The 25,774-nt window shown below is 36.3% G+C and overlaps 2 protein-coding genes across 5 annotated transcripts; one reads left to right on the top strand and one right to left on the bottom strand.

Moving 5' to 3' along the window:
* Nucleotides 1-331: 331 nt before the first annotated feature.
* Nucleotides 332-14,902, top strand: snrpa1 (small nuclear ribonucleoprotein polypeptide A'). The gene is made up of 9 exons (XM_059352508.1): nucleotides 332-506; nucleotides 4,841-4,988; nucleotides 5,728-5,806; nucleotides 9,018-9,064; nucleotides 9,149-9,251; nucleotides 10,779-10,858; nucleotides 11,261-11,336; nucleotides 13,571-13,664; nucleotides 14,623-14,902. The coding sequence occupies exons 1-9, from the start codon at nucleotides 425-427 to the stop codon at nucleotides 14,787-14,789; spliced, it is 876 nt and encodes a 291-aa protein (XP_059208491.1). The 5' UTR covers nucleotides 332-424; the 3' UTR covers nucleotides 14,790-14,902.
* Nucleotides 3,530-24,619, bottom strand: LOC131987479 (coiled-coil domain-containing protein 42 like-2-like). Of its 4 annotated transcripts, XR_009395820.1 has the most exons (9): nucleotides 24,453-24,619; nucleotides 23,218-23,386; nucleotides 22,994-23,117; nucleotides 21,449-21,541; nucleotides 20,682-20,873; nucleotides 19,552-19,773; nucleotides 19,307-19,465; nucleotides 18,360-19,222; nucleotides 3,530-3,640 (listed from the first exon to the last, which is right to left on the bottom strand). XR_009395820.1 is itself a non-coding variant. In XM_059352504.1 (8 exons), exons 2-8 carry the CDS (start codon nucleotides 23,232-23,234, stop codon nucleotides 19,100-19,102), a joined length of 930 nt encoding a protein of 309 aa, XP_059208487.1. In that variant the 5' UTR covers nucleotides 23,235-23,386; nucleotides 24,453-24,619; the 3' UTR covers nucleotides 17,938-19,099. The 4 variants fall into 4 exon arrangements, 3 of the variants coding, with proteins under 3 accessions (XP_059208487.1, XP_059208488.1, XP_059208489.1); XM_059352504.1 differs by lacking the exon at nucleotides 3,530-3,640 and having other exon boundaries at nucleotides 17,938-19,222; XM_059352505.1 differs by lacking the exon at nucleotides 3,530-3,640 and having other exon boundaries at nucleotides 17,938-19,222; nucleotides 23,218-23,360.
* Nucleotides 24,620-25,774: the final 1,155 nt, after the last annotated feature.

The following is a 25,774-nucleotide window of genomic DNA, read 5'->3' as shown; positions in this document are numbered from 1 at the left end:
CATCTTTTCTTGCAATTAAGCAAATAAAACAGTTGATATTTGTGAACTATTAAATATATTTTTACACACACACACACACACACACACACACACACACACACACACTTAGAATATACATATGGAATGCTTTTGTAATGAATTGTATGTTTCTTATGTTTGTAAAACAAAGTTGTAATTAAAAATAAATGTAAATAAAAAAGAATTTAGCACAAGTGCTGTGTTGCAAGCGGTCCTCCCTACCGATGTGGGGCAGCAGTGCGTCTAGTCTGCCATAAAACCCCAAGAAGAAGGCGAAGAAGAAGATTAAGAAGAAGAAGAAGAAGAAGCCTTTGTTCCGTTTCCGGGCGCATTTCGCAGCATTGCCTCCTCACACAGATCGTTTTGTTTCCATAATACTAATACTTGGTCAGGACTCGGCCTCAATATGGTGAAACTATCCGCAGAGCTAATTGAGCAAGCTGCTCAATATACCAATCCTGTGAGGGACAGAGAGCTGGACTTACGAGGTTAGTTAATCTATTTACTTCTTAGATGTATATGTGAAGTAGTGTAACTTTAGGCGGGCCTCATGCTGAACTCATTCACTAACTGGACCAGGGTTTGAACCTTCTGACAGGAACAAAACATGTTAGTGTAACGTTTGTCTAACCCGAGTTACACCTACTGATACTAGCTATGCAGATGTTACCTTTAGTATAACCTTAGGAAACGTTAACGTCTTTAAGCAGCCCGGCTAACGGTAGCACCATAAACATAGTGGAGCCAGTTAGCATCCTCAGGTGAGAGCTGCTGCTCCTCGCTAATATTTAACCAGTTTAACGAAACACTGGTTGGATAATAGGCTGGTGGTCTCGCCTGCTCGCTTCATAGCAAGAGGGTCGCCGGTTCGACTCCCGCCTGCGGCTCTTGAATAACTAAGTTTGCATGTTCACTGAGTTTAATTGGTGACTAAATTAAAGTAAGTGAAATTTAAACAAAATTAAGCTCAATTGCCCGTAGCTGGGTGATTCTCATGGATCCAGTCTAAGTTATGTCTGTGAAGATTATAAGGACATACTTTAATAAACTAAATATTTTTCACTTTTATATGATTGAACAATATAGCCATAATGAGGCACAATTCATTATTTTGTGCTAAAATAATATTTTCTATATTTATAAACATATTTTTGATTCACAAATCCATTACTGTAATGCGTCCAGATAAAAATGGCATGGTTTCCCCACACTTGTATACAATAAATATTTAGTAAATTTTATTAAAAAAGAAAAACATTTGTTTAAAAATGTGTAATTTAACAGAATATAATCAAATATAATGGGTTTTAACAATGTATAAAGAACAAAATCTGAATGAATATTGATGAGAAAAAATGGTTAAATGTTACAATAATGATAGAATTGTTTGCATTGAAATATGTGTATATTTTTAATAAAATACATTTTGGTGATACCTGCTACCCTTGAGCATATTTAAGTGCAGCAAAACCTTTTTTTGAAATTTATTTCTATTTAAAAATGTGTTACGGAATTGGGTTTGCTTAGTCTCTAAAAATGTCAGAAAATACCTTAAAATTTTTCAAATAGATTATAAATTCATATTAAACAGTGACTTTAGATTGTATATGTTATAAAGGGTCAAAGAAAATATGTATTCAATGCTCTTGGATTTTTGCTTTGAGCTGTAACATGTTCATGAGAATCACCCAGGTGTGAATGAGAGCGTGATTGTCTGTCTCTATGTGTCGGCCCTGTGATAGTCTGAGACCTGTCCAGGGTGTACCCGCCTCTCGCCCAATAATAATTTTGGTTATTATCAAGATAACCATGGAAAATGGCTCGCACTGGCCCTCATGCATGAATTATTCTTACACACACATTTGATCTTAAACTGTGCAAAGGAGCAATTTAACAACATTTATGGCATTAATCAATACCTTCCAACTTCCATTTTGGTCTTTGGTAAGATCAAAATGTTAGTGTCCTGGGCCACACATAGGCCAATATGAACAAAAGCTATGCTGTAAAATATTAATAATGACAATAACAAATAAATTCACTTTAAGAAAACACAGAAGAAAAATCTTTCATGATTAAGGCCTGATCATTTAATAATTTTAAATGTTATATGTATTTAAGATGAGTAGATCAAGTCTAAATTACTTTAAAATGTGTGCAATCTGACTGGCTGGGGGAAGGTGCATAGCTCTTATTTTGCAGTATTACCTTTAAATATGAATACAAATGTTAATCTAGGTTATCAAGGCAATCTGCTGCTACTGTGGTTTATGACATATGCCGCTGCTTTCAGCTCACAATAATTAAGTTTAGTCTGTGTGGAGATTTGAAAAGTGTAACCAGATGGTCAGACCTTAGGCTCACTACACTGCCCTACAAAGTCTAACTGCAGTAACTACATTTTTGGTCAAAATTGAGTTATAACTAAAATGAACTCCTTGATGTCTGTTTTATCTTGTGACAAAGTTTTAGATTTCAATTTTGCTTTATTTCAGAGAAATAATTATATAAAAACCACAAAATCCATCTCAAAACTAAGCAGTAATTGCTCTTACCACGGGCTGCTTTGGATATATATACTAATTAAAACATAAAAATAATAGAATTTATAAGTTTATTTGAAAGGGCAATTATTATCTAGATAGAGATGAAGTAAAAAAAACGAGATAAAATTATATTAAGGCTAAAATATAACATTACTTTATAATAAGTCTAAAATACACAAATCTTTGAATAGAGTACTTAAACACTTTTAAATACACTGATAACAAAATAAATTTGAAAATGTTTATTCACTGAAAACTAAATATAAAAGCTGAAAGAAGACAACAACATTGTAGTTACTCCTCTCTGTTTCTGCATTACTATTAGAACATTTAACAGCAATGCAGTAACTATGTTTTTGGGGTCATCATGATTTTTGAGCATAAAAATGACATCATCAATACATGTAGAAATAAGTGTCATATCACTCACCTACCTATCACCAATTTAGCTGGCCAGTTAAAAAAATGTTTAAAAACTTTAAAGCAGTTTTTCTCAGTTTTACTCTTTGCGTAGTTACTGCAGTTAGACGTTGTGGGGCAGTAATTCTCTGGCTAATTTCTGAATTAAACACACTGCAGACATAGTCTCACTTTTTCTCTTTCACTGGCTCCACTGCAGCCTGTCTGCTGTCTCTCTGCCTGTGTGTAATGGAGGTCAGGACAGAGACATTAGTACCACCATAAATGACAGCAAACATGTTAGATAACTTTCAGCATGTTTCCCCCCCCAATCATACCATCTAAACCAGATAGGTACGTAATTAGATACAGATTGATTTAAACGTCAAGTATTACTCGGCAGTACCGACGTTATGTGGTCAGTACCCTTTAGTAGTGAGTTTGGTACCCGAAGCTCATCACCTGACAAACGCATCCAAATTCAAATTCACTAATAATAGTATAATAGATTTCATAGATCTCACATTAATTTGTTTTCCTCTTATTGCTGTGTGTAAGAACAAAAAAGGGGAAAACTAAAAATGTTTGTGCATGAGGCCCAGTGTTCTTCCAGCTCTCAGATGTATTGTCATCACAGCTGCTGGTTTGAAGGTATATTGCATTTTTTTGGCTCCTAGCTGTAGAAGAAAGAAGTGACGCATTAAAACATTTTATTCATGACCAACTGTTTGAATAAGAAAAGGATTGCCTGTGTCCTTTTAATGGTAGAAGGGGCCCCAGGTCTATAGTTGTCAACCAGGGTCAGACACACAGGATTTTTGAGGAAGATACTAATTTTAATAGGAAAAATGAACCGATTACTGATATGGCCCTTATTCTGTTCTGTGACACACTACTGCATGTTATTTTTCCCTTTTCTTCTCCAGTCTACCTTCAGCTGTGCTATCAATATATAGGCAAAATAATGAATAAAAGCAGGCCTGCAATGGGCTTATAAAAAGTGTGAATAATCACAAACCATTGGATGTCATGCTTCTCAATTAACAAAATGGATGTGAATTTAATTAATTGTTAGTGTAGTGTTTTAGTTTTAATAGTGTTATTTAGTTTAAAATACAATATTGCTTTGTTAAACAAAAAATATTTCCAAAAATATTTTAATTTCAATGCCGTATTATTCTATAACTCAGGGATGGGCAACTTAAATGCTGGAGGGGGCCACAATCTTTCATGGACACTACCACAGGGCCACATATAGGACCTTGCTCTTAACCAGATATGATGAAACTGCAATTTTAAATATGTTTACAGTGCAGTAACTTAACATATTTCATGGTAAAATGCAGGTATAACAGTTTAAATAGGAATACAAAAGATTTGAAGCAAATAAAAAATAACCACTTACTGTGATTTCTTTTTTTTAAGTGCAAGAACAGCAGACCAACATTAATTGCAACAAGTAATTTTGTGCATTTTTACACTGCACTTTTAAGATTTCATGCTCAAATGCATGTAGTTGTACTGAGGGCCACTTCAAGTCAGGGTGCGGGCCGTATGCGGCCCCCGGGCCTCCAGTTGCCCATCCCTGCTTTAATTGTATGACTGAAGAAAATGCATAATACCAATTATTTTACATAAACGTCTCAGCACTCAAATGTGTTTAAGTGTGCTCTTTAGTGTTTATGGATTTTATTTTTTACCTAAGGACAAATCTCAAATAAAAAAACTTCGGCTAATGCAATAATCTTCATAAACTTCATAAATAGGTTTAATGAAGAAATTTCTTCTTAGGAATGGTTGGTGAATGAGGCCCAGTAATATGTCATGAGCAAGAAAATATGCCTCCTCAAGTTTCATGTTTTTCTTTTGTCTGACAGGTTATAAAATCCCTGTGCTTGAAAATCTCGGAGCCACTCTGGATCAGTTTGACACTATTGACTTCTCTGACAACGAAGTGAGAAAACTGGACGGCTTCCCCCTGCTCAAAAGGCTGAAAACATTGCTAATGAACAACAACAGGATTTGGTAAGTTATAGGTGTGTAGGAAAATGTCGATACACTTGAGTATCAATATGTTTTGTATTACTGTCTTGATTTTCAAAACATTTGGCTTGACTGCTGCTAACTGTGCTCCATGCACAACTGCTTTATATGTGTGTAAAGATGGTTCAAACCAAGGTTATTATAGTTCACGAAAACTAGAATTGGAAAAAAACATTTTTGTTAACTGAAATAAAAAAAACAATAACTAACAAACTGAATTTTGTGGTTACAAAACTAACTAAAATTATAGTGAAAATGTCCTTTTTCGTCTTTGTCAACTTTTTTCATACGTAAACCTTTTTGGTTGATATGAAATATATTTCATCAATCTGGGTTTATGACTTAATAAACTTATTGGGGCTGAGATGGATCAGACAAAGGAAATAAAGGCAACATTTATTGTGACTTTTTTGAATCTCGCGCCCAACAAATACCCCATTACGAAAAAACTAAAACTTAACACTAAAACTTTTATTTTTTTATTTATTTTAATTTTCCAAAAAATAAAAACTAATTAAAACTAGCAAACTCACTCTAAAAACTAACTAAAACTAACTGAATTTAAAAACAAAAATTGACAACGAAATTAATGAAATAAAACTAATGAACAATCCAAAACTATTATAACCTTGGTTCAAACTACTGTGAGTGATGCCTTTGTTTAAAGTGATCACAGTGTGCTTGGTTGGATGTTTGAAACTTTCTGATATTTTTTCTTCAGTCGCATAGGTGAGAATTTGGAGCAATCTCTGTCGGCTCTGTCAGAACTGGTTCTGACAAACAATAATATTCAGGAGCTGGTGAGTACATTTCAGCAGCAGTAAGTAACTAGATACAGATTTTGATTGTCCTTTTATTTTTCTGGGCTTTCACTGCATTTAGTAATCTGTCTTAGGGCTGGGCGATATATCGATATAAAACGTACATCGACATATTTTTAAATGTGATATGGAAAAGACCATATCACATATATTGATATAGTTCAATTTCTTTTCTTTCTTTATATATAAATGCTGCCCTTACTAGGGTTTGTCATATTTAGTTCTTTTGTAATGTTCGTTATTCTTTTCTCATATAAATATATTTATTTCAGAAAAAGATGGCCTATTTAATTTCATAGGCTATTTTTCTTTAAGATATTTTTTTTATTTAAATGTGCTCTTTGTGGAGCTTTGATTTAAAAAAAAAAAAAAAAAAAAAAAAAAAAAAAAGCTACTCCTGTTATACAGGTGCATCTCAATAAATTACAGTATCATAGCAAGTTTATTTATGTCAGTAATTCAATTCAAAAAGTTTAAATAACACATTATATAGATCCATTACACACAGAATGAAAATTTCATGTCTTCATTTATTTAATTTCTTCTAATTATAATGATAATGGCTTACATTTAATGAAGACCTAAAATTCAGTGTCTCAATTTTTTTTCATTTTAATTGACAAAAGACCAATTTTAAAGTATGTTTAATATGTAAATAGTTGGGTCATAAACCTAAATTCCGTGACCATTCTCTGGCTAATATGTTTTGACGACTGATTTGACTTCTATACACCCTTTATAAAAAATTTAGCCCCCATGTCCCTCGCAAAAATGTCGGCATTTTTTGCTAGAGGGCCAAATCCAAAATGGCCGCCGGCATCATCTTAAAAAAGTATTTAAAAAGCATTATTTTCATCAGAACACCAACAGTTATGTATGAATACACTTTTTGTGGCAAATTGACCATGAGGATTGTGATTGTGACATCATTTTGAGATTTACACATCATCTTGGCCCTGAAATCCAAGATGGCCAACAGCTCTTTTGTTGGCTTGCTCCAGCTTTTTGGCGTTTGAAAATGTCAACATACATGCATTATGAACACATTGTCCAATGGGACCTTTATCCCAATCGACAGTTGTGTAGACATCTCCATACTTGTCCAGACCCTTCCATAGCAGGGCCTTTTTCTTTAGATTTGCCCACCTCTCCATTGAGATAATTGAATCAGTGTCTTTATCACAAAGCCTGCCACACAGAAGAACACATGGAATGCCTGGCATGTTTGCAATTGTCAATTCACTTTGTCGTCAGAACAGAAATGAATAAGTGAGAGTGAGAATGAAGTGAGTGATGATATGATTGTAGTGGGTGGGGTTTAAAAGAACCTTCGAGAATTTAGTCAAACAAATTACATTATAAGACGACCTTGTGAAATTGCTGTTTATTTAAAATATATAAATAAAATGTACTTTATTATTTATTGTATTAATTTATAATACAATATTATGTATTTAAAAATGAAATATTATATAAAACATTTTTAAAACGTAATTCATGAAATGACACCTTCATACATTCTATAACCATTACAGATTCAGTGGCATGTTTCAGTAGCCTGGTCCTACCAAACTCTCGTACATATTTCATAATGTACAGAGAGTCCGGCCACTTTCCATTGCCAAGCGTTAACTTCCTTGAATGCGGGTACTCTGTTGAAGTTTAAAACTATTGGATCTGCCCAGAGCCACTCTGGATCTGCCATAACCAATCGCTAACATCGTTCTTATTTTAGCGAATGCTAACATCGTTCTTAGCTACTCCCCCTGTTCACTGATTGGATCTGCAAGTTTTTGGCCGAAGAAAACCTGTGAATATACCACAGACCCAGACAACGTACTGAAGGGGGAAATGAAAATTGAGCGGAAGTACGTAGTAGGGCAGAGCCAGGCTAATGTTTCATTCACTTGATTGTTTCTAGGATATATGATGTTTCCACGATATTCAATTTTTTTTAGATGTACCTGTACATTTTTGCTCTCCCGGATGGTGGCCATTTTAGTCTTTGGGATCAAAATAATGTCTTAATGTAACACTATGGAACAATTTTACCTTGTCAGTGCTAGGGAAGTTATTCACTTGCTAGTTTGTCATGAAAAAAGTAAGCAAGTTACAACAGGTTTTGCTAGGTTTAGTGCTAGCAAGACCTCTCGTTAGCAATGTTAGCAAGTTTGTTATTAACACTCTTGTAGTTCGAAGCTAGTAATAAGTGCTCTTTGGCTTCTTTACAATGTTATTGTGATAGCTATGTTGGCTAGCTTGCTACTTAAGTTCCACGAGTGTCAGGATAGTCCAGGATTTGTAAGACATTTAGCGATAGTTGACTAGCTGTACTTTGCTCATTAGCATTCTCACTCTCACTCACTAATATCTGTCTTTCCGCTGTATGCAGTGGAGCCAGCAGTGGTTAACAGCATTTCTCTGGTTCAGGTGATTGTGCATACCTTTGTAGGCTACAGATGTAGTTGCAAACATACTGAATTGGTCCTTTTTCCAGCTCTCGACAACTAGCTTCTATGATCGTGAGCATACCAATTCCTCCATGGTGGGGCTTTAATATCAGAATTACAATTCTTATGGTCAATTTTACCAAAAATAGTGTCTTCATGCATTATTCTAGGTGCTCTGATTAAAAAGTAAATTTGTATATTAGAAATGATGTTCTCGCTCTACCAGATGGTGGCCATCTTGGATTTCAAAGCCAAGATGATGTCTAAATCTCAAAATGATGTCAGAATCACAATCCTCATGGTCAATTTGCCACAAAAAGTGTATTCATACATAACTGTAGGTGCTCTGGTAAAAAAAATACTTTTAAAATACTTTTTCAAGATGATGCCGGTGGCCATTTTGGATTTGGCCCTCTAGCAAAAAATGCCGACATTTTTGCGAGGGACATGGGGGCTAAATTTTTTATAAAGGGTGTATAGAAGTCAAATCAGTCGTCAAAACATATTAGCCAGAGAATGGTCACGGAATTGAGGTTTATGACCCAACTAAAATGTTGGCCTCTGAAAAGTATGTCCATCTTTATAACTCAATACTTGGTTGGGGCTATTTGACTTCAACTACTGGAAATGGACTTTTTCATCATATTCTAATTTATTAAGATGCACCTGTACAGTATTTACACTGTTTACAGTATATGTAGTCATAGTGTGTTTTTTTCCATCATTCTTTTCATGTGTAGGGTGACTTGGACCCACTGGCCTCAGTGAAGAGCCTGACCCTGCTCAGGTATGAAGCACCCTTACGCCTAGATGACTGGATTACCGTTGCTATTATGATCATGCACGTTTGTAATATTTACTGATTTTCCAGCTTGTTAAGGAATCCAGTGACAAACAAGAAGCATTACAGGCTCTATGTCATCAACAAAATCCCACAGATCCGTGTGCTTGACTTCCAGAAGGTAAAGCTCAAGGTAAGTGCCAAGGAGCCGGCCTGTTGGGCAAATCTTCAAGTCTCAGCTAAATGTGAGCTACAGGGCTGTTGACTAGTCTTCAGTGAACTAGTACAATATTTGAAAACCTGGCAGGGATCAGATGCAATGGAGAAGGAAGCTAGTGCAAAAACTAGTGGTCGACCGATATGGGTTTTTTAAGGCCGATACCGATTATTTTGACATCACTCTTAACCGATCCCTGATATGTGCTGCCGATTTCTTTGGGCCGATTCTTGAAGCTGATATTGCCTTTTCTCCCTCTAGCCAGGCGGCTTAAGACCAGATTTAAGAAGCACCACATTTTTTCGACATGCTCTCTATCACCATAGGTTTTAATTTTTGGTAGGAGCCACTTCATCAATATTGTGGATTGGAGATGGCAGCCATATAAACTCTATGAGAACCAATATATCTTCCAAGCCACTTAGAAGGTCAATCTGGGTGTCAAAATGTACATTTTCTGGGTCAATGAATCATTTAAAGCTATTAAGAATGTCACTAGTAATAATAAAATAAAACTAGCTAAGATCCAGCCCTCAATAGGTTAATGATTTTGGTTTTCATTGACCGGTTTTCGTGTAATTTTAGTCTCAACAAAATATACAATGTACATCAGTAAAGATTGTCACCGTAAATAATTTGTTGATCAAGATCTGACATGAGATGAAAGCGTTCCCTTGATTTTTTTGAGCAGTGTACATGGCAGCTAATCCGCACTCTCCGGTGAACAGATTCCAAACATTTTCACATGTCTATTTGATCAAATAATCATCTAGTAATATTCTCATTAGCTTTAAATGATTCCTTGACACAGAAAATTTATATTTTGACACCAAGATTGACCTTCTAAGTGGCTTGGGAGACGTACTGGTTCTCATAGACTTTAAATGGCTGCCACCTCCGATCTGCAATCTTGATGAAGTGGCTCCTACCAAAAATTGAAACCTATGGTGATAGAGAGCATGTGGAAAAAACTTGGTGCTTTTGTCCAGTGTGTCCCCTTTATTTAGCTAAGCCGCCTGACATAAAAATGACACAATGATAACAAATGTTAAACAAAAAAGAAACATTTATTGACAAAACAAACATATTAACAGTTGGATATCAAACGGTGTGTATGTTGTTCTAGGCCTGGAGGTGGTGGCGCCTCAGATGATCCACATATTTGAAGTGTTTTTCTTTTTTCTGGTATCAGCAGCAGCTCACCAGAGAATGTCAGATATTGCACCGAGCCTTGCTTGCTGTTGGCTCAGTGAAATGGACTAATTGATCGTCGAACGCACGTATCGGCCCGATATATCGGTCGACCTCTAGTTAAAACAGTGTTAATACAGTGGTTATTAACAATGTGTTTCACTCTCCTAACCTGGAATTAACCTCCTGTTGAACATCCAGGGAACCTGCTGGTCAATTTCTGATATTCTTGCCAGATCTTGATCCCCTAGGCTGAAAGCTCAGTCTGTACTCAATGTGGGTTTTCACTTTAACTGTGTGATATCGTCATAGGAACGGCAGGAGGCAGAGAAAATGTTCAAGGGCAAACGAGGTGCTCAACTTGCAAAGGATATTGCCAGACGAACGAAAACGTAAGATGAATGTCCATGTTAGACAGCAGCTCCTCAGAATCACTGGATCCTGGCTACTGGAATGGGTTAAATAGTGAACAAACTACACCCTGGCATCAACACTCATACAGTATATTTGTGTACATACGAGTAGAACTCTGTGATCTGCACCAAATGTTCATCACTTGTTCCCTGACTCTGCTAATGTGAGCAAATGCATACCTTTCTTAGTAAAGGTACTCATCCCTAAACCTGCAGCCAGAAACATTTCCCCCAGTGTTGCTCAGGACTGCTGTCTGTGGACTCTGTATCAGTTTATGCAACTCAAGAAAAGATACTACACATGAGATTGTCTACATTGGTTGGGAGGCCAGAGGAGCCAATGTGTGTCCATGTTGTCTAATTGAAGTGTGTTCCTTTCAGATTCACTCCCGGAGTGGCAGCACAGCTGGAGAAGAAGAGGACGGGGCCGTCTCAAGCTGATGTGGAAGCCATCAAGGTTCACTTGTTGACTAATAATGTTGGCACTGTGTTTTGGGGATATTTATGTTTTAGAGGGCTGAGCTTGAATTTTCATACCTCCTATCATTTGAAATTTGGCATAAAACAAAACATTAATAGGTGTGAGAATGAATTCCCAATGGTGGCAGGTGGCACCGTTTAGGGTAGCATCTGCCTGAATGTGTGTGTGAATGGGTGAATGAGCACAGTCTGTAGTGTAAAGCGCTTTGAGTGGTTGCAAAAAGCGCTATACAAGTGCAGGTCCATTTACTATTACTGCATTTTGCAATCAGATGTCACTAGCCCCTTTCATAATGCCGTCCTGCAAATGTTCTGCTATATTGCCCGAAAGATCTGTGCTGGCTTTTCGCCTTAGGGCATTCATAGTGATCCCGTGAAGGCTTGATATTCGTGCCCTATCATTGTGCAGTCCGGTGTCACAGAACGAGGTGGGAGGATAGCAAGGTTATTATAGTTAACAAAAAAACTAACCAAATAAGGAACTAGAATTGAAAAAGCATTTTCGCTAACTGAAATAAAAATAAAAACAAGTGTTTTTAAAAAAAAAAAAAAAAAAACGATAACTAACAAACTGTATTTTGTGGTTACAAAACTAACTAAAATTATAGTGAAAATGTCCTTAGTTTTCTTCTTCGTCAACTTTTTTCATACGTAAACCTTTTTGGTTGATATGAAATCTAATTCATCCATCTGGTTTTATGACTTAATAAACTTATTATGGCTGAGATGGATCAGACGAAGGGAATAAAGGAACATTTATTGTGACTTTTTTAATCTTGCGCCCAACAAACAAACAAACCCAACCCCATTACGAAAAAACTAAAACTTAACACTAACGCTAAAACTAACACTAAAATTAAGCATTTTCCGAAAGATAAAAACTCATTCAAACTAGCAAACACACTAAAAACTAATCAAAACTAACTGAATTTGAAAACAAATCACAATGAAATCAAAACTAATGAAAAATCCAAAACTATTATAACTTTGGAGGACAGTGGGAGGAGAGGATAGTGAGAGCCGCTGCAGTGCTGTGCAGTAGCTCAGTGCTAATAGGCTACACAGTTAGCTCTGTAGCAGTAAAGTGTATTTGTGCTGCAGCAGAATGTGTTCAGTTAGCGGCCTCCGATTTTTTGCAACAAGCACCGGACACTCTGTGCACAGTAAGCGACGGCGGTTTGTTTACTATCAGCAGCGGACACCACGTGTACAGTTAGCATGCCGGTTTGTTTACAACAAGCGGCGGACGCTGTGCACAGTCAGCGACGGCGGCTGCAGTTGTTGTTCAGCTGCTGAGCAGTGATTAGATGACTGTCGGACCAAGTGGGAGGTGTTTGTTAGACGTCTTCACTGTAAAGGCTGTAAAGGGTGTTGGTCCTTAAGATGGTTCACCAAGTTTGAAGTACTGTGTGTGTGTGTGTGTGTGTGTGTGTGTGTGTGTGTGTGTGTGTGTGTGTGTGTGTGTGTGTGTGTGTGTGTGTGTGTGTGTGTGTGTGTGTGTGTGTGTGTGTGTGTGTGTGTGTGTGTGTGTGTGTGTGTGTGTGTGTGTGTGTGTGTGTGTGTGTGTGTGTGTGTGTGTGTGTGTGTGTGTGTGTGTGTGTGTGTGTGTGTGTGTGTGTGTGTGTGTGTGTGTGTGTGTGTGTGTGTGTGTGTGTGTGTGTGTAGGCAGGCAGGCAGAGAGAGAGAGAAGGACGCAGCGTCGGCAGCTCGGCGTCGGGTGGGGGACGGGGGGGGTATCGATACTTTTGAAAATGAGTATCGTATCCGGATACAACGTTTTAGTATTGATACTTTTTTGAGTATCGATATTTTTGACAACCCTACTCTTTAACAGAAATGGGGCTTCCAGTCCCCCTGGTGTCTCCACCACTGATAACAAGCTGTAAGATGAGGTTAAAGGCTGAACAAAAGAACTACTAAAAACTACTGTTTTGATCAAACAACAGTGAACACTGTTTATTTTCAGATTTTACTCTTAATATTCATGTTTTGGTCACAATGTACTTTTGAAACATGTTCATTCTAAATATGATGATTAAATCAAACGGTGATGATTATATAAACGCTGTGGATATGTGTCAATACTGACGTTTAACCTGGATAAGGATTAAAAGCTCTAGCTTGCTGAATGGAGAGGGATCTCTGAAAATAATTGTAATATTTAATCAGACTGTATTTTGTGAAATTAACATGAATATGTTTGCATTTCAGAATGCCATTGCTAATGCTTCATCGTTGGCAGAGGTGGAGAGGTTGAAAGGGATGCTTCAGGCTGGTCAGATCCCAGGACGAGACCTGAGACAAGGTCGGTGCTGCCTCAATACTGATCTACTCTGAATTGTGTAAACCTATTTGGTCCGAATGAAAAATTCTTACATGCATGCCTTCCCTGAGTTGAGCTGAATTTTGTGATGTAGGCCACGCCCATTTTTGCCAGGATTTATTTTCTTGTTGTTTTCTTCAAAATCTCAACTCACGGCCCACGGGCCAATTGCGGCCCTTGTGATGATATTTTGTGCCCCCCACCTTGATATGAAAGTTTAATGTGAGTTTCATATAAATGGTACTTTACCGTGTTGTGTGTGGAAGGTCCCTTTAATTACTTTTTTTGGTAATTTTGTCTTTTCAAAATAATTTTCTGTCTTTTCTAAAATAATTTTGAAAATTCTAAAAAATTTTAAAAAATAATTTTTTTAAAAAGAATTTTCTGTCTTTTTTGGTAATTTTGTATCTTCAAATAATTTTGTCTTTTTTTAAAATACATTTAGTCTTTTTTTGGTAATTGTCTTTTTTTTTTTTTAAGTGTCTTTTTTGGGTCATTTTGTCTTTTTTTTTAAAAATATAATTTTGTGTCTTTTTTTGGTAATTCTGTGTATTTTTTGGTAATTTTAATACTGCCTCCAGCAGCCCCCAGGTAATTTGAGTTTGAGACCCCTGTGATAAGGGAACTCTGCTGAGTGATGCCTTCCAAAAGAGAACATGACAAAGGATTGAAACACTTGAGTCATTGTCATTTTTATTTGAGTTACTGTTGCCCTTCTATCATCTCTAACCAGTCTGGTCATTCTCCTCTGACCTTTGGCATCAACAAGGCACTTTTGCTCAGAGAGCTGCAGCTCACTGGAAGTTTTCTTTTTCGGACCATCCTCTGTAAACCCCTAGAGATGGTGGCGCAAATCCCAGTCGTGTATGGGTTTTCTTTAACAACCTCATTATTGTATTTTCAGAGATTAATGGATTGATGTGTTCATGTCTGAAAACAGGTCCAGCCGGGATGGTAGAAGAAGAGGAGGAGGAGGAAGAGGAGGAAGAGGCTGATGCTGCACAGATGGAGACACGTATGGGTGGAGGTGAAGAGGAGATGATAGAGGCTGATCAAGAGGAGGAAGAGGAAGACATGGAGGAAGAGCCACATGTTAATGGTTCCTGAGTACCTGGATGCTTTTTTGTTCCTGTGTTGTAGAGTTTTTTTATGTTGGACATTCATCTACCAGGGCTGTTTTATTTTGTAACACAACATACATTAAAGTGATTTGTTATATAGTTGTGTGTGTGGCACCAGTTTCTTTACACAGCTGGCTATCACTGTAGGCAGTCCACGTATATGGTCTGTTATGTCTTTTTATAAAAGGGTATCACACTGCCATTCAGGTTGGGGACTAGCGAGAAGGATACAAAATTATGATATAAAGTGAAACCAAAAAAGGCGAGGATGTTCACACTGTTAGTGACTCGTACAGTTCATGCTCTATACTGCCCTACAAAGTCTAACTGCAGTAACTACATTTTTGGTCAAAATTTAGTTATAACTAAAAATGGAACTACTTGATGTCTGTTTTATCTTGTGACAAAGTTTTAGATTTCAATTTTGCTTTATTTCAGAGAAATAATTATATAAAAACCACAAAGTCCAACTCAAAACCAGGCAGTAATTGCACTTACCACGGTCTGCTTTGGATATATATACTTATTTAAACATAAATATAGTAGAAATGATAAGTTTATTTGAAAGGGAAATTATCTAGATAGTGATGAAGTAAAGTGAGATACAATTATATTAAGACTAAAATTTACACAAATCTTTGAATAGAGTTGTGAAACACTTATAAATACACTTATAACAATATCAATTTGAAAATGATTATTAACTGAAATCAAAATATAAAAGCTGAAAGAACACAACACTGTAGGTACTGCACTCTATTTATCATTACTATTGGAACCTTTTTCAGCAAAACCAGAGTGCAGTAACTACATTTTTGAGGTCAAAGTTCAAATAAACCATGATTTTTTAGCATAAAAATTACATCATAAATAATGTAGAAATAAGTGTCATATCACTTATCTACATGTAACCAATTTGGCTGGCCAGTTAAAAGACGTTAAAAAACTTTAAAGTAGTTTTTGTCAGTTTTACCCTTTGCGTAGTTACTGCAGTTAGACTTTGTAGGACAGTATAGATCACTGGAAAGTCCCCATAATGCAACTGATGGCATAACAGCCTGTGGGCCCCAGCGTCACTTCACATGTGAAAACAGACAATTCATGGGCCTCCATGCCGTTTGCAATAGGCAACAGCAGACAGGGGCAGTGTGTGTGTGTGTTGCGCGCTCTGGCCACAAGAGGCACACCAGCTCTGACAAAGTGGCCAGTCAGCCCTGTCTCTGACAGGAGAGCTGGGCTGCATGCACCAAGGTTATTATAGTTAACGAAAACTAGAATTGAAAAATCATTTTCGTTAACTGAAATAAAAATAAAAGCGAAAGTTTTAAAAAAAACAATAACTTACTGAAACTGTATTTTGTGGTTACAAAACTAACTAAAATTATAGTGAATATGTCCTTAGTTTTCGTCTTTGTCAGCTTTTTTCATACGTAAACCTTTTTGGTTGATATGAAATCTATTTAATCTATCTGGTTTTATGACTTAAACTTATTGGGGCTGAGATGGATCAGACAAAAGAAATAAAGGAAACATTTATTGTGAGTTTTTTTAATCTTGCGCCCAACAAATACCCCATTACAAAAAAAACTAAAACCAACAATAAAACTAATAAAACCTAAACTAAAACCAAGCATTTTCCCAAAAATAAAAACTAATTAAAACTAGCACACTCTGAAAAATAGTTAAAACTAACTGAACTTGAAAAATCACAACGAAATTAAAACTAAAACTACTGAAAAATCCAAAACTATTATAACCTTGGCATGCACTCAGTCAAAATAGGTGTTGAGAACGATAGTCATGGGAATAAAGTGACAGATGCAGAAATAAGTTAATGTGTTAAAGTTTAATTCATGTTAATTTTAACATTTATTTCAATTAAATACCCACAGTGTGTCCTACAGATCTAAGAGTTGAAGACTTATTCTACCACCACGCCTAATACCCTGCTCAAATGTTACACTTTAAAGTTTATCAGTCCTTTTTACAAATATTTATCAGTTACTTTTCAACACGAACCACTTTATATCAGCAAAAATTAGATTAGCTCCACCACACAGCACTTCTTATTGTTTCAATGTTTAAAGTGGAACCGGCGGCCCTCTGGTTACATGCCTGATCCTCTAACCTCTGGCCACAGGCTGCAAGGAATGCACTGTTTTGCTTGACTAATGAATCTGTTTTGAGTGTACTATGAGTAACAGGTTTGCAAATGGTCAAGTAATAATTTATTTATAGAGCACTTTTCAAAACATGCTACAAAGGAAAGGCTCTTCAATAAAAGTATGTTTCAAGAAGAGATTTAAAAGAGATCACTGACCCAGCCGACCTGATTTCCTCAGGCAGGTTGTTCCAGAGCCTCGGGGCCCTGACTGCCAACACTCTGTCCCCCTTAGGTTTCAGTCGGGCCCCTGTAACAGTCAGGAGACCTCTGCCCGAGGATCTCAGAGTACACACTGGTGTGTAGGGTGTTAAGAGGTCAGATATGTAGCAGGGACTTAAAAGTCATCAGTAAAATCTTGAAATCAATTCTAAAACATACTGGGAGCCAGTGTAAGGACGCTAAAACAGGAGTGATGTGATCATGTTTCTTGGTTCTGGTTAAAAGTCTGGCAGCTGAGTTCTGGACGATCTGGAGTCTATGAATGGATTTTTGTTTCAGGCATGTAAGACTGTTGCAGTAATCCAAGCATGATGAGATAAAAGCATGTAAAATAGTCTCCAATTTCAAAATTTAAGGCAGATATCAGGATCAAACGTGTGTGTGTGTGTGTGTGTGTGTGTGTATATATAAATATATATATATATATATTTATATATATATGGACCAAAAGTCATATCCCGATATATTTAAAAAAAAAAATCAAATCTCCATAAAGTGCACATTTAAATAAAAAAAATATCTTAAATACAAATAGCCTATGAACTGAAATAGGCCAGTCTTTTTCTGAAATAAATATATTTATATGAGAAAAGGATAATGAACATTACAAAAGAACTAAATATGACAAACCCTAGTAAGGGCAGCATTTATATATAAAGAAAGAAAAAAATGGAACTATATCGATATATGTGATATGGTCTAATTCCATATCACATTTAAAAATATATTGATATATCTTAAATATCGATATATCGCCCAGCCCTAGTATATTCATTCATTATCCACTTATCCGCACTCGGGGGGGCTGGGGGCGATCCCAGCTGACATTGGGCGAGAGGCGGGGTACACCCTGAGCAGGTCGCTGACATATAGTTACAGACAACCAGTTCCCTACTCCCACTCATACACATACAGTGGCTTGCAAAAGTATTCATCCCCCTTGGATGTTTCAACCTTTTGTTGCTTTAACACATGAAATCATGGTCAATATAATTTGGCCCTCTTAAAAAGAATTTGCAAAAAAACCCTCCTTGATATCAAAGTGAAAACAGATTTTTACAAAATAATATCAATTAATTAAAAATATATAAGGTAAAATAAATGATTGCATAAGTATTCATCCCCTTTAAGGTAACTGACCTAATTCAACAGAGTTCCAGAACTCGAGATCACCTGAGTGCAGCTGATGTGTGTCAAGTGATCGTAGTATAAAAACATCTGTGTGTGGGAGGTCCAGTCTCTGGTTCATCACTATTCCTGCTACAATTGCAACAGGAAGACAAAAGAACACTTCAAGCAACTCAGAGAAAAGATCATTGAAAAGTATAAGTCAAGAGATGGCTACAAAGAAATGTCCAGCTCACTGGACATCCCACAGAGTTCAGTTAAACCATCATTAAGAAATGGAAGCAGTATGGCACTTGTTTAAATCTGCCTAGAGCTCAATCTTAGTGACCGGACAAGAAGAAGACTGGTCCTGCAGCCTTCCAGGGCCTGCTGCTGAGAAACATTCCCAGAGCATGATGCTGCCACCATGCTTCAGGCTGGAGATGGTGCGTTTGTGGTGATGTTCAGTGTTTGGTGTTCGCCAAACATAGCGTCTAGTCTGATGGCCAAAAAGGTGAGTTGTTGTCTCATCAGACATAATCAAGCCATGCTAATTACAATGACGTAATAAGTTTTTTGAGAAATATTGGTCGGCTCTTAGCATACTTCCCAGCATGAACTATAAACATGTCTCTAGTTTTACTACTGTAAGTAGCAAAGCAGGAGGATTAATCAGTTGTTGTTTGACCTCAGTGTCAGTTTATTGAGGGTTACTGTCTTCAAGTTCATGGTTCATTTAAATAGCAGAGTTTATTCAATACTTGTTCAGTTTTAAAGCAGCAGGGAAAGGTATGTTTAAGTCATTTCTAACTATGTTTTTTTTCACTGTGAATTACAACACGCTTGTCTTTTTTCTGTCCATCATGTCTCTGTGAGGGAGTTTGATGTTTATTCACCATGTCCTGATGGTCCTGGAAGAACATCTTGAGCTAAGAAGGAGACAGAAGGAAACTGTAAGTTTTCTGTTGCTCTGCCCATTTGTCATGTCTCTGCTCTGTCAGGGTGCACACTACCTGGTCCAGCTGTTTCTCCGTGTCGTTTATATCCACAGCTTCCTCGTCTTTTACCTTGTCATCTATCATTTCAAAGAGGTTGAGAGTGGCTATCTTGATCTGTCCCAGTCTGAGTGTCTTCTTTGCTGCCGTTTCCTGAATGTGGTTCCACTTTCTCTCCTGTGTGAAGACCGGGACGATTAAGTTTAGCACAGAAGACTTTGATAGTATTTGTCTCTGATGATGGACTCTTTTGTGTCTGATACCCATGTGTGAGCTTCGGAGCGTGTCTCCTCCAGCTCGGTCTGGAGCTTGGACAGCTGGTTGTTCTTGTGCAGCCGCAGGAAGTGATGCTTGTCTTCCAGTGTCAGCAGTGCTTTTCTCTCCTGGTCGACCTGCTCCAGCGCCTCACTCTCCCTCCGATACAGTTGGTCTCGAAAGTGGAGAAGATTCTCACAATGAGCCGTGAGTGCCTCTATATCATCAAACTGTAACACACACATGAAAGGTGCAGCTACGATATTAACCTTCATTATCTTCTCAAAACATCACCATGACCACTGCTGCAAACATCATACAAATTAATGCACTTTTGTGAAATAAAACATGAACCAGTTGGAAGAAAAAGTTTCAAGTGTTATTTCACTGTTTATGCCATCATTAAAAGAGACACGATGAGTCAAGATTTAGGAAGGCTTACCACCACGACTAAACAATTTCCAGGGGTCAAAAATTAACTTTTGCTTTATACTGGAGAGGCTATGTGATGAAAAACCTGGTGAGATGTTTATGCCTTTTGAGCAGCAGAACAATGAGTTATCTATAATAGTTTGGGAACTATTGGAGATGGCAGGTTAGGTGGCCATTGACAGACTGTTTAGTAAATATCCTACTAGATTTACAGCACCAGTTAAAAGTTATCTTCATTTTTATTATTTTCAAAATTGTAGATAAATACGGAAGAAATCAAAACTATGATGAAACACATTTGGGGAGCTTTGCACACTTTCGGAATTGTTTTCAGTTACGTCTTGTCAAGAGTTAAATCATGGAATTTATTGCCTTTTGAATGTGTTTGAGACCTTCAATGCAAAAGTTGTCTACGTTAAAGAATCTAAAATATAAAATGTATTTTTTATTACATAATTCCAGATGTGTTCTTTCATATTTTTGATGTATTCAGTATTAATCTACAAAGGTAAAATAGAACCTGCCAACTCCAATAGTTTCTAAATAGGTTGTATGTGCTCCTTCATAATTTTGATGTATTTAATATTAATCTACAATGTAGAAAATATAAGAAAAAATAAAGAAAAACCATTGATTGAGAAGGTGTGTCCAAACTTTTGACTGCTACTGTAGTTTCTCTGCCATGTGTAAAAAATCCTTGCAGTACCTTTGTCATTTTGACCACTTGTTCCAGGAATTTCTTAGACATAGCGAGTCTGTCCACCTGACTCTTCAGCTCCTCATTTGTCTCCCTCAATGTGGCACACTCCACCTTTAACCTCTCCAGATCCTCCTGCACCCGAATCTCCTCTTTCCTCTCCCTCTCTGCTCTATCAGCAGCTTCATCTGCAGCCTGAGTCTACAGGGAGGGACACAGAGGGGTTTAGTTTGTCTGTTGTCGTTCAGTTCCAGTCATGAAATTGAAAATTTGACATTAAGTGGCTATATATAGAGATACAATTTCTTATTTTGAAGTGTTGAGTATCAGGGGATAGGCCTAGATAAGTATTTTATACTTCAGCCTACTCACTTTTTTTTCGAACCAAAATGATATAGGGAAATGTATATTGAATATTAAGTTAACTGGTTCTTATTTCTATCTTATTACTTAGACGGGGCAGATGCATGTATATGTATAGGGTTATATATACTGTATGTGTGTAAATGTTTATATGTTTATGTACATCTGTTTAATGGTGCCTATGTGAGTATGTGTATGAATATGTATATGCATCTAGCCTACGCTGTTGTAGTTTATGTTTTGTTTTGTTTTTCGGTTCGAAAAGAAGAATTAATAAAAAAAATAAAAAAATAAATAAATAAATATATATATATATATATATATATATATATATATATATATATATATATATAAAACACATCCAGTGTGATACAGAAGCAATGTGAGTGAAGTGGTCCTTTGCTGTACTGTACCTTCAGCAACATATCACGACTGAAGAACAACTCCTTTACTTTCTTTATCTCTTCCTCCAACTCATCTGCACACTGCTGTAAGTTCTCCAATTTCTACATAAAAACACACACAGCAGGAAAAAATGACTCAGAGCAGAGCGACCTCCAGGAGTAGATAATAAACTTCTATATGATATTAATATGCCCATAATCCTACTATGCTATTCCCTAAAGTTATTCAATATGAGTAAATCTTCTCCCGTCTGCCTTATATTAGTTCAGAGTACTGAAGACCACATTTACTGCAATACTGGGTTGATTGCAACTACAGCAAACCAGATTATTATGGGGTGGATTCAAATGTTACAGATTTGTCAGCTAAATATTCATTCTGCACACTCTGCTTAAAAGAAAAACAGGTTTCAATATATCAAGGAAATTTGGATTTACCTAAAGAAAATTATTATTTCTCCATAAAATGGCATACTCCTAATCCAGTTGTTCATAATGTGGGGTTTCAATAGCAAAGTCATTTTGCTATAACATATGTGTCCATAACATTTTTTTAAATGTAAACATTTGTTCAGCTAACTGATAAAATAATTTTTCCTGCAATCACTTGTTATAATGCTTAAGCATTTCCTGTTATTTATTAAATTATGGCTTCTCCTCTAGAACCCATTAAAGCCTTTGTCCCATCTTCATGTTTTATGCAAATAAATTACTGTCACACAGTAGCATAACCTTTTGCATGATTTATTTAGAAACAATGAAGGCTATATTGTTGTGTGAATTTTTGATCAGATATCTCGTCTATTTTTAAAAGAACTATAACAGATTTTTAAAGGAAAAGAAATATTTAGCAATAATTTCGTTATTGACTTTTTTCATTAAATAAAATATATTGTTGTGAAAGGGACTAAATACCTTTCTAAAAGTGGGCATTTTATTATCATACAATGATAATGTTGTCGACAGGGTGGACATATTTTAAAGTTTGTCTGCCTTAAGTTAATACTTTAATAATATTAATAATTGTTGAGACCTTAATATTTCTTGTTAATATTATTTGGTTGTATTTATTGTTATTTTATTGCTACTTCTTTCTATTTTTGCTGTTATACTGAAAATTTTTGGTCATTTTGGTACTTATAAAGGAATATTTCATTTAATCTAATCTAATCTAATCTGATCTAATCTAATCTAATTTGGGCAGGAGTTTGACCAACATGCATTTCTAACAGCCTGATTTAAGGCAGTGAATATGGAGTTAAATTTAGGGTCTGTGATTTAATAGACATTTACTTTTCATTTGTTTACATATCATATTCTTTATACTTGTAGCATCCCTGCAAAATGTATATGTTTTATAGTGGAAAACTAATCATTGTAAACTTAGAATAAACAATAAGGTAAATAAGTAAATAAAACAATAATAATAAAGCAGGAAAAAGAAGAAAGAAAAGAGAGAGAGGGAGTGAGAGAGACAGAGAGAGGGAGAGAGAGAGAGAGGGAGAGAGAGAGAGAGAGAGAGAGAGAGAGAGATCTGCAGTGATTTTGACGCACCTGTTTGCGCTCCTTGAGCTTTTCGTCCAGCAAATCTGCTTCTCTGCGTTTCTGCTGCAGATCCAAGAGGGCAAAGCTCGTGTCATGTCCTGTCTGCAGCGGGCTGGTCCCCGCAGGCAGCTTCCTGCTCACACACAGGACAAAGTTATTGACATTGACCGCTCGGATTGATTCTGGCTGCGCTTCGCACGTTGCAGCGGGAGAAACGCAGTTCATGAACTCACTGTGAGTCCCGATTCATCTCTGCCCGTTGTCTCTGAAGGCTCTCACTAACGAAATCTTCGAGTTTCCGTCTCCTATCCTGCTGATATCTTCAAAGTTTCACTCTTCCTCCCGCAGTCGGCTTTTTTCTCCACCTCTATGGTTTCTATGGCAACACAAAACTCAAAACGTCTAAGGAACGGAACAAGAGAAAAACAACTTTTGAAACTATTTTTATTTTTACTTGTTTTACATTCGAATCAAACTTTTGTAACTGATAGAGAAGGCGATTAATAAGTGAATTGATCAAAAAATAAATGAATTGTGTTTTAATTAACCTATAGTATAGGCTATATATATCTGGGTCATTCTATAATTTGGGGTACATTTCATATCAATATGAAAATGAACACATGTGTGAACACATACACACACACACACACACACACACACACACACACACACACACACACACACAGATATATATATATATATATATATATATATATTTATCAAGGTGGAAAATCCAGTATCTTTTTTTGATAAATAAACTACTTGTTTCCATAATACACCCCCTTCATGTGCTAAATTCATCAATTGCCATGCTTAAGCTCGAATGACATTTAAAATATTCTAATAAAAATACAAATGTTGTTTCAGATAAAACATAAATTAAGTAGCACACATTTTAAAAAACATTAGATCTAATGATCTAATCAGCCAAGTAACCAGTGGCGGGCGGTGCATTTCACACTTAGGCCTTCAGTGATGTCCAACTTAGTCAATAAATACCTTTCATTTTGCCAGCATTTATAACACCAGGACTGGAGAGTAGTTAGAAACACACTTAAGCACGACTAGGCATTGCATCACCTCAGTTGTTTACAAAATGGGCTATTATCCGGCGCATTTTAAAAATCAACAATACCGCATCAGCAATTAAAACATATCTGATATGCTACTGTCAAAACTTAAAAATAAAAGGGTCTTTAAAATGATCTTTCCAAAAAGTTGTATTAAATTAGTCCACAAAGAATATGCAAGCTTTAACAAGATTGTACAATACATTGCAAAATCGCAGTTTAATATCAGAAAGACACTAACAAGACGGCCATACTTTGGCGACAGCGACACAATAAACAAGTCTCTTTGTAAAAAAACTTTTTCATGTCAAACCGTGACGTATCACGACTTTCTGAGACCTGTTGCTTTGAGTACAACCACACAGCTGCGCCAATGCGCCAGATTATTTACATACCGTTAACAGTCTCGGCCGGGTGTGACTGTTGATCTGCATAGCACTGCCGTGGCTCAAATTAGTAAGTATCCATATCCAATCACAGGACACGTAAATGTCACGTTCAACGTGAGGCCAGCTAGAGGGCCTTACTGACACAACTCGTGATCTGATTGGCTATCGCAACTATCTATCAACTGTATTTGCCCGTTCACTTACAGTGCACAGACGCCCGCATTATTGATTCTGAAGGCCCGGGCAGATTTCATACAGCCTGCCTGGCAACATAAGATAGCTGAATTCTGATTGGATATAAACTCTAACCTAAAAACAACAGCACTGGAAGGAGCATAATATGACATGAAGAGAATATGAATACTTTTAGATATTTAGGGAAAGAAAATTAAAAATTAAATTAACCTTTATCATAATTATGATCATGATTTCTGGTTATGTTAGGCCAGCAGAGAAGGCCTTGCTGGCCCTGACGGCCCACCACTGGACAACCACGCTCTCATTCACACCTACGGGCAATTTAGAGTCATCAACTAAACCTAAGTGCATGTTTTTGGACTGTGGGAGGAAGCTGGAGTACCTGGCTATATAAATATATATCTATAAAGATAATTCTCTCTGTACTGCTCTTTCAAAATAAAATAAAAAGTAATTGTATGAGAGTATGAAAAATGCCATTGTCATACAAAAATAATTGTTATTGTTAAGTCTCATTGTTTCAATCAATGTATTTGTATCTTCCAAATATACTCAAATGAGATTTTTAAATAAGTTTAAATAAAGTTTTTGAATGCTTGAATATCATCTTAATGTTGATCATCTGGGGTTAATTTACTCAACATTCCAAATGGTAAAGCATAGTATTTACTGTAAAAGAGTAATGTTTTGCTTAAAAAAACTAGAACAACAATGTGCAAAAAATAAGTTGTAGTGCAAGAACAACAATAAAGTGATAGTCAGTCATACATGCAAAATATAAAGGAATATATATATATATATATATATATATATATATATATATATATATATATATATATATATATATATATATATCTTGGGGGCCCCTATTAATTGTGACTTTAATAAAGGGGAAAGTTGTCTTCTAAATGCACCAAGCGGTTCCAGACCAGTAGCTCACTGTAACTGTGTTATCCAACTTGATCATAGAGAGCAAAGGCAGTACTGCAATGTGTGGAGTTGTGAAATGCGCAGTAGAATAACGTTATCATTTGTCTGGTGCTTCTATTCAGGTTCACAATCACCCTCTAAACCAGTTTGAACACAGAAGTTAGAGTTACATGGGCTCCAGGACAGCGCTTTTTGTGTTG

Source organism: Centropristis striata, chromosome 2, assembly GCF_030273125.1.
Source record: "Centropristis striata isolate RG_2023a ecotype Rhode Island chromosome 2, C.striata_1.0, whole genome shotgun sequence".
In the NCBI taxonomy this organism is placed as follows: Eukaryota; Metazoa; Chordata; class Actinopteri; order Perciformes; family Serranidae; genus Centropristis; species Centropristis striata.
Note: the sequence above shows the minus strand (reverse complement) of the source record. Positions and strands in the feature narration are given on the sequence as shown.

Coding starts and splice junctions, on each gene's coding strand:
- snrpa1 (XM_059352508.1), top strand. CDS start 425: ATGGTGAAACTATCCGCAGAGCTAATTGAGCAAGCTGCTCAATATACC. Junction 9,065..9,148: donor AAGAGCCTGACCCTGCTCAG/GTATGAAGCACC, acceptor CTGATTTTCCAG/CTTGTTAAGGAATCCAGTGA. Junction 11,337..13,570: donor CTGATGTGGAAGCCATCAAG/GTTCACTTGTTG, acceptor TTTGCATTTCAG/AATGCCATTGCTAATGCTTC.
- LOC131987479 (XM_059352504.1), bottom strand. Junction 20,874..21,448: donor GTCGTGATATGTTGCTGAAG/GTACAGTACAGC, acceptor CCCTCCCTGTAG/ACTCAGGCTGCAGATGAAGC. Junction 19,774..20,681: donor AAGTGGTCAAAATGACAAAG/GTACTGCAAGGA, acceptor TGTGTGTTACAG/TTTGATGATATAGAGGCACT.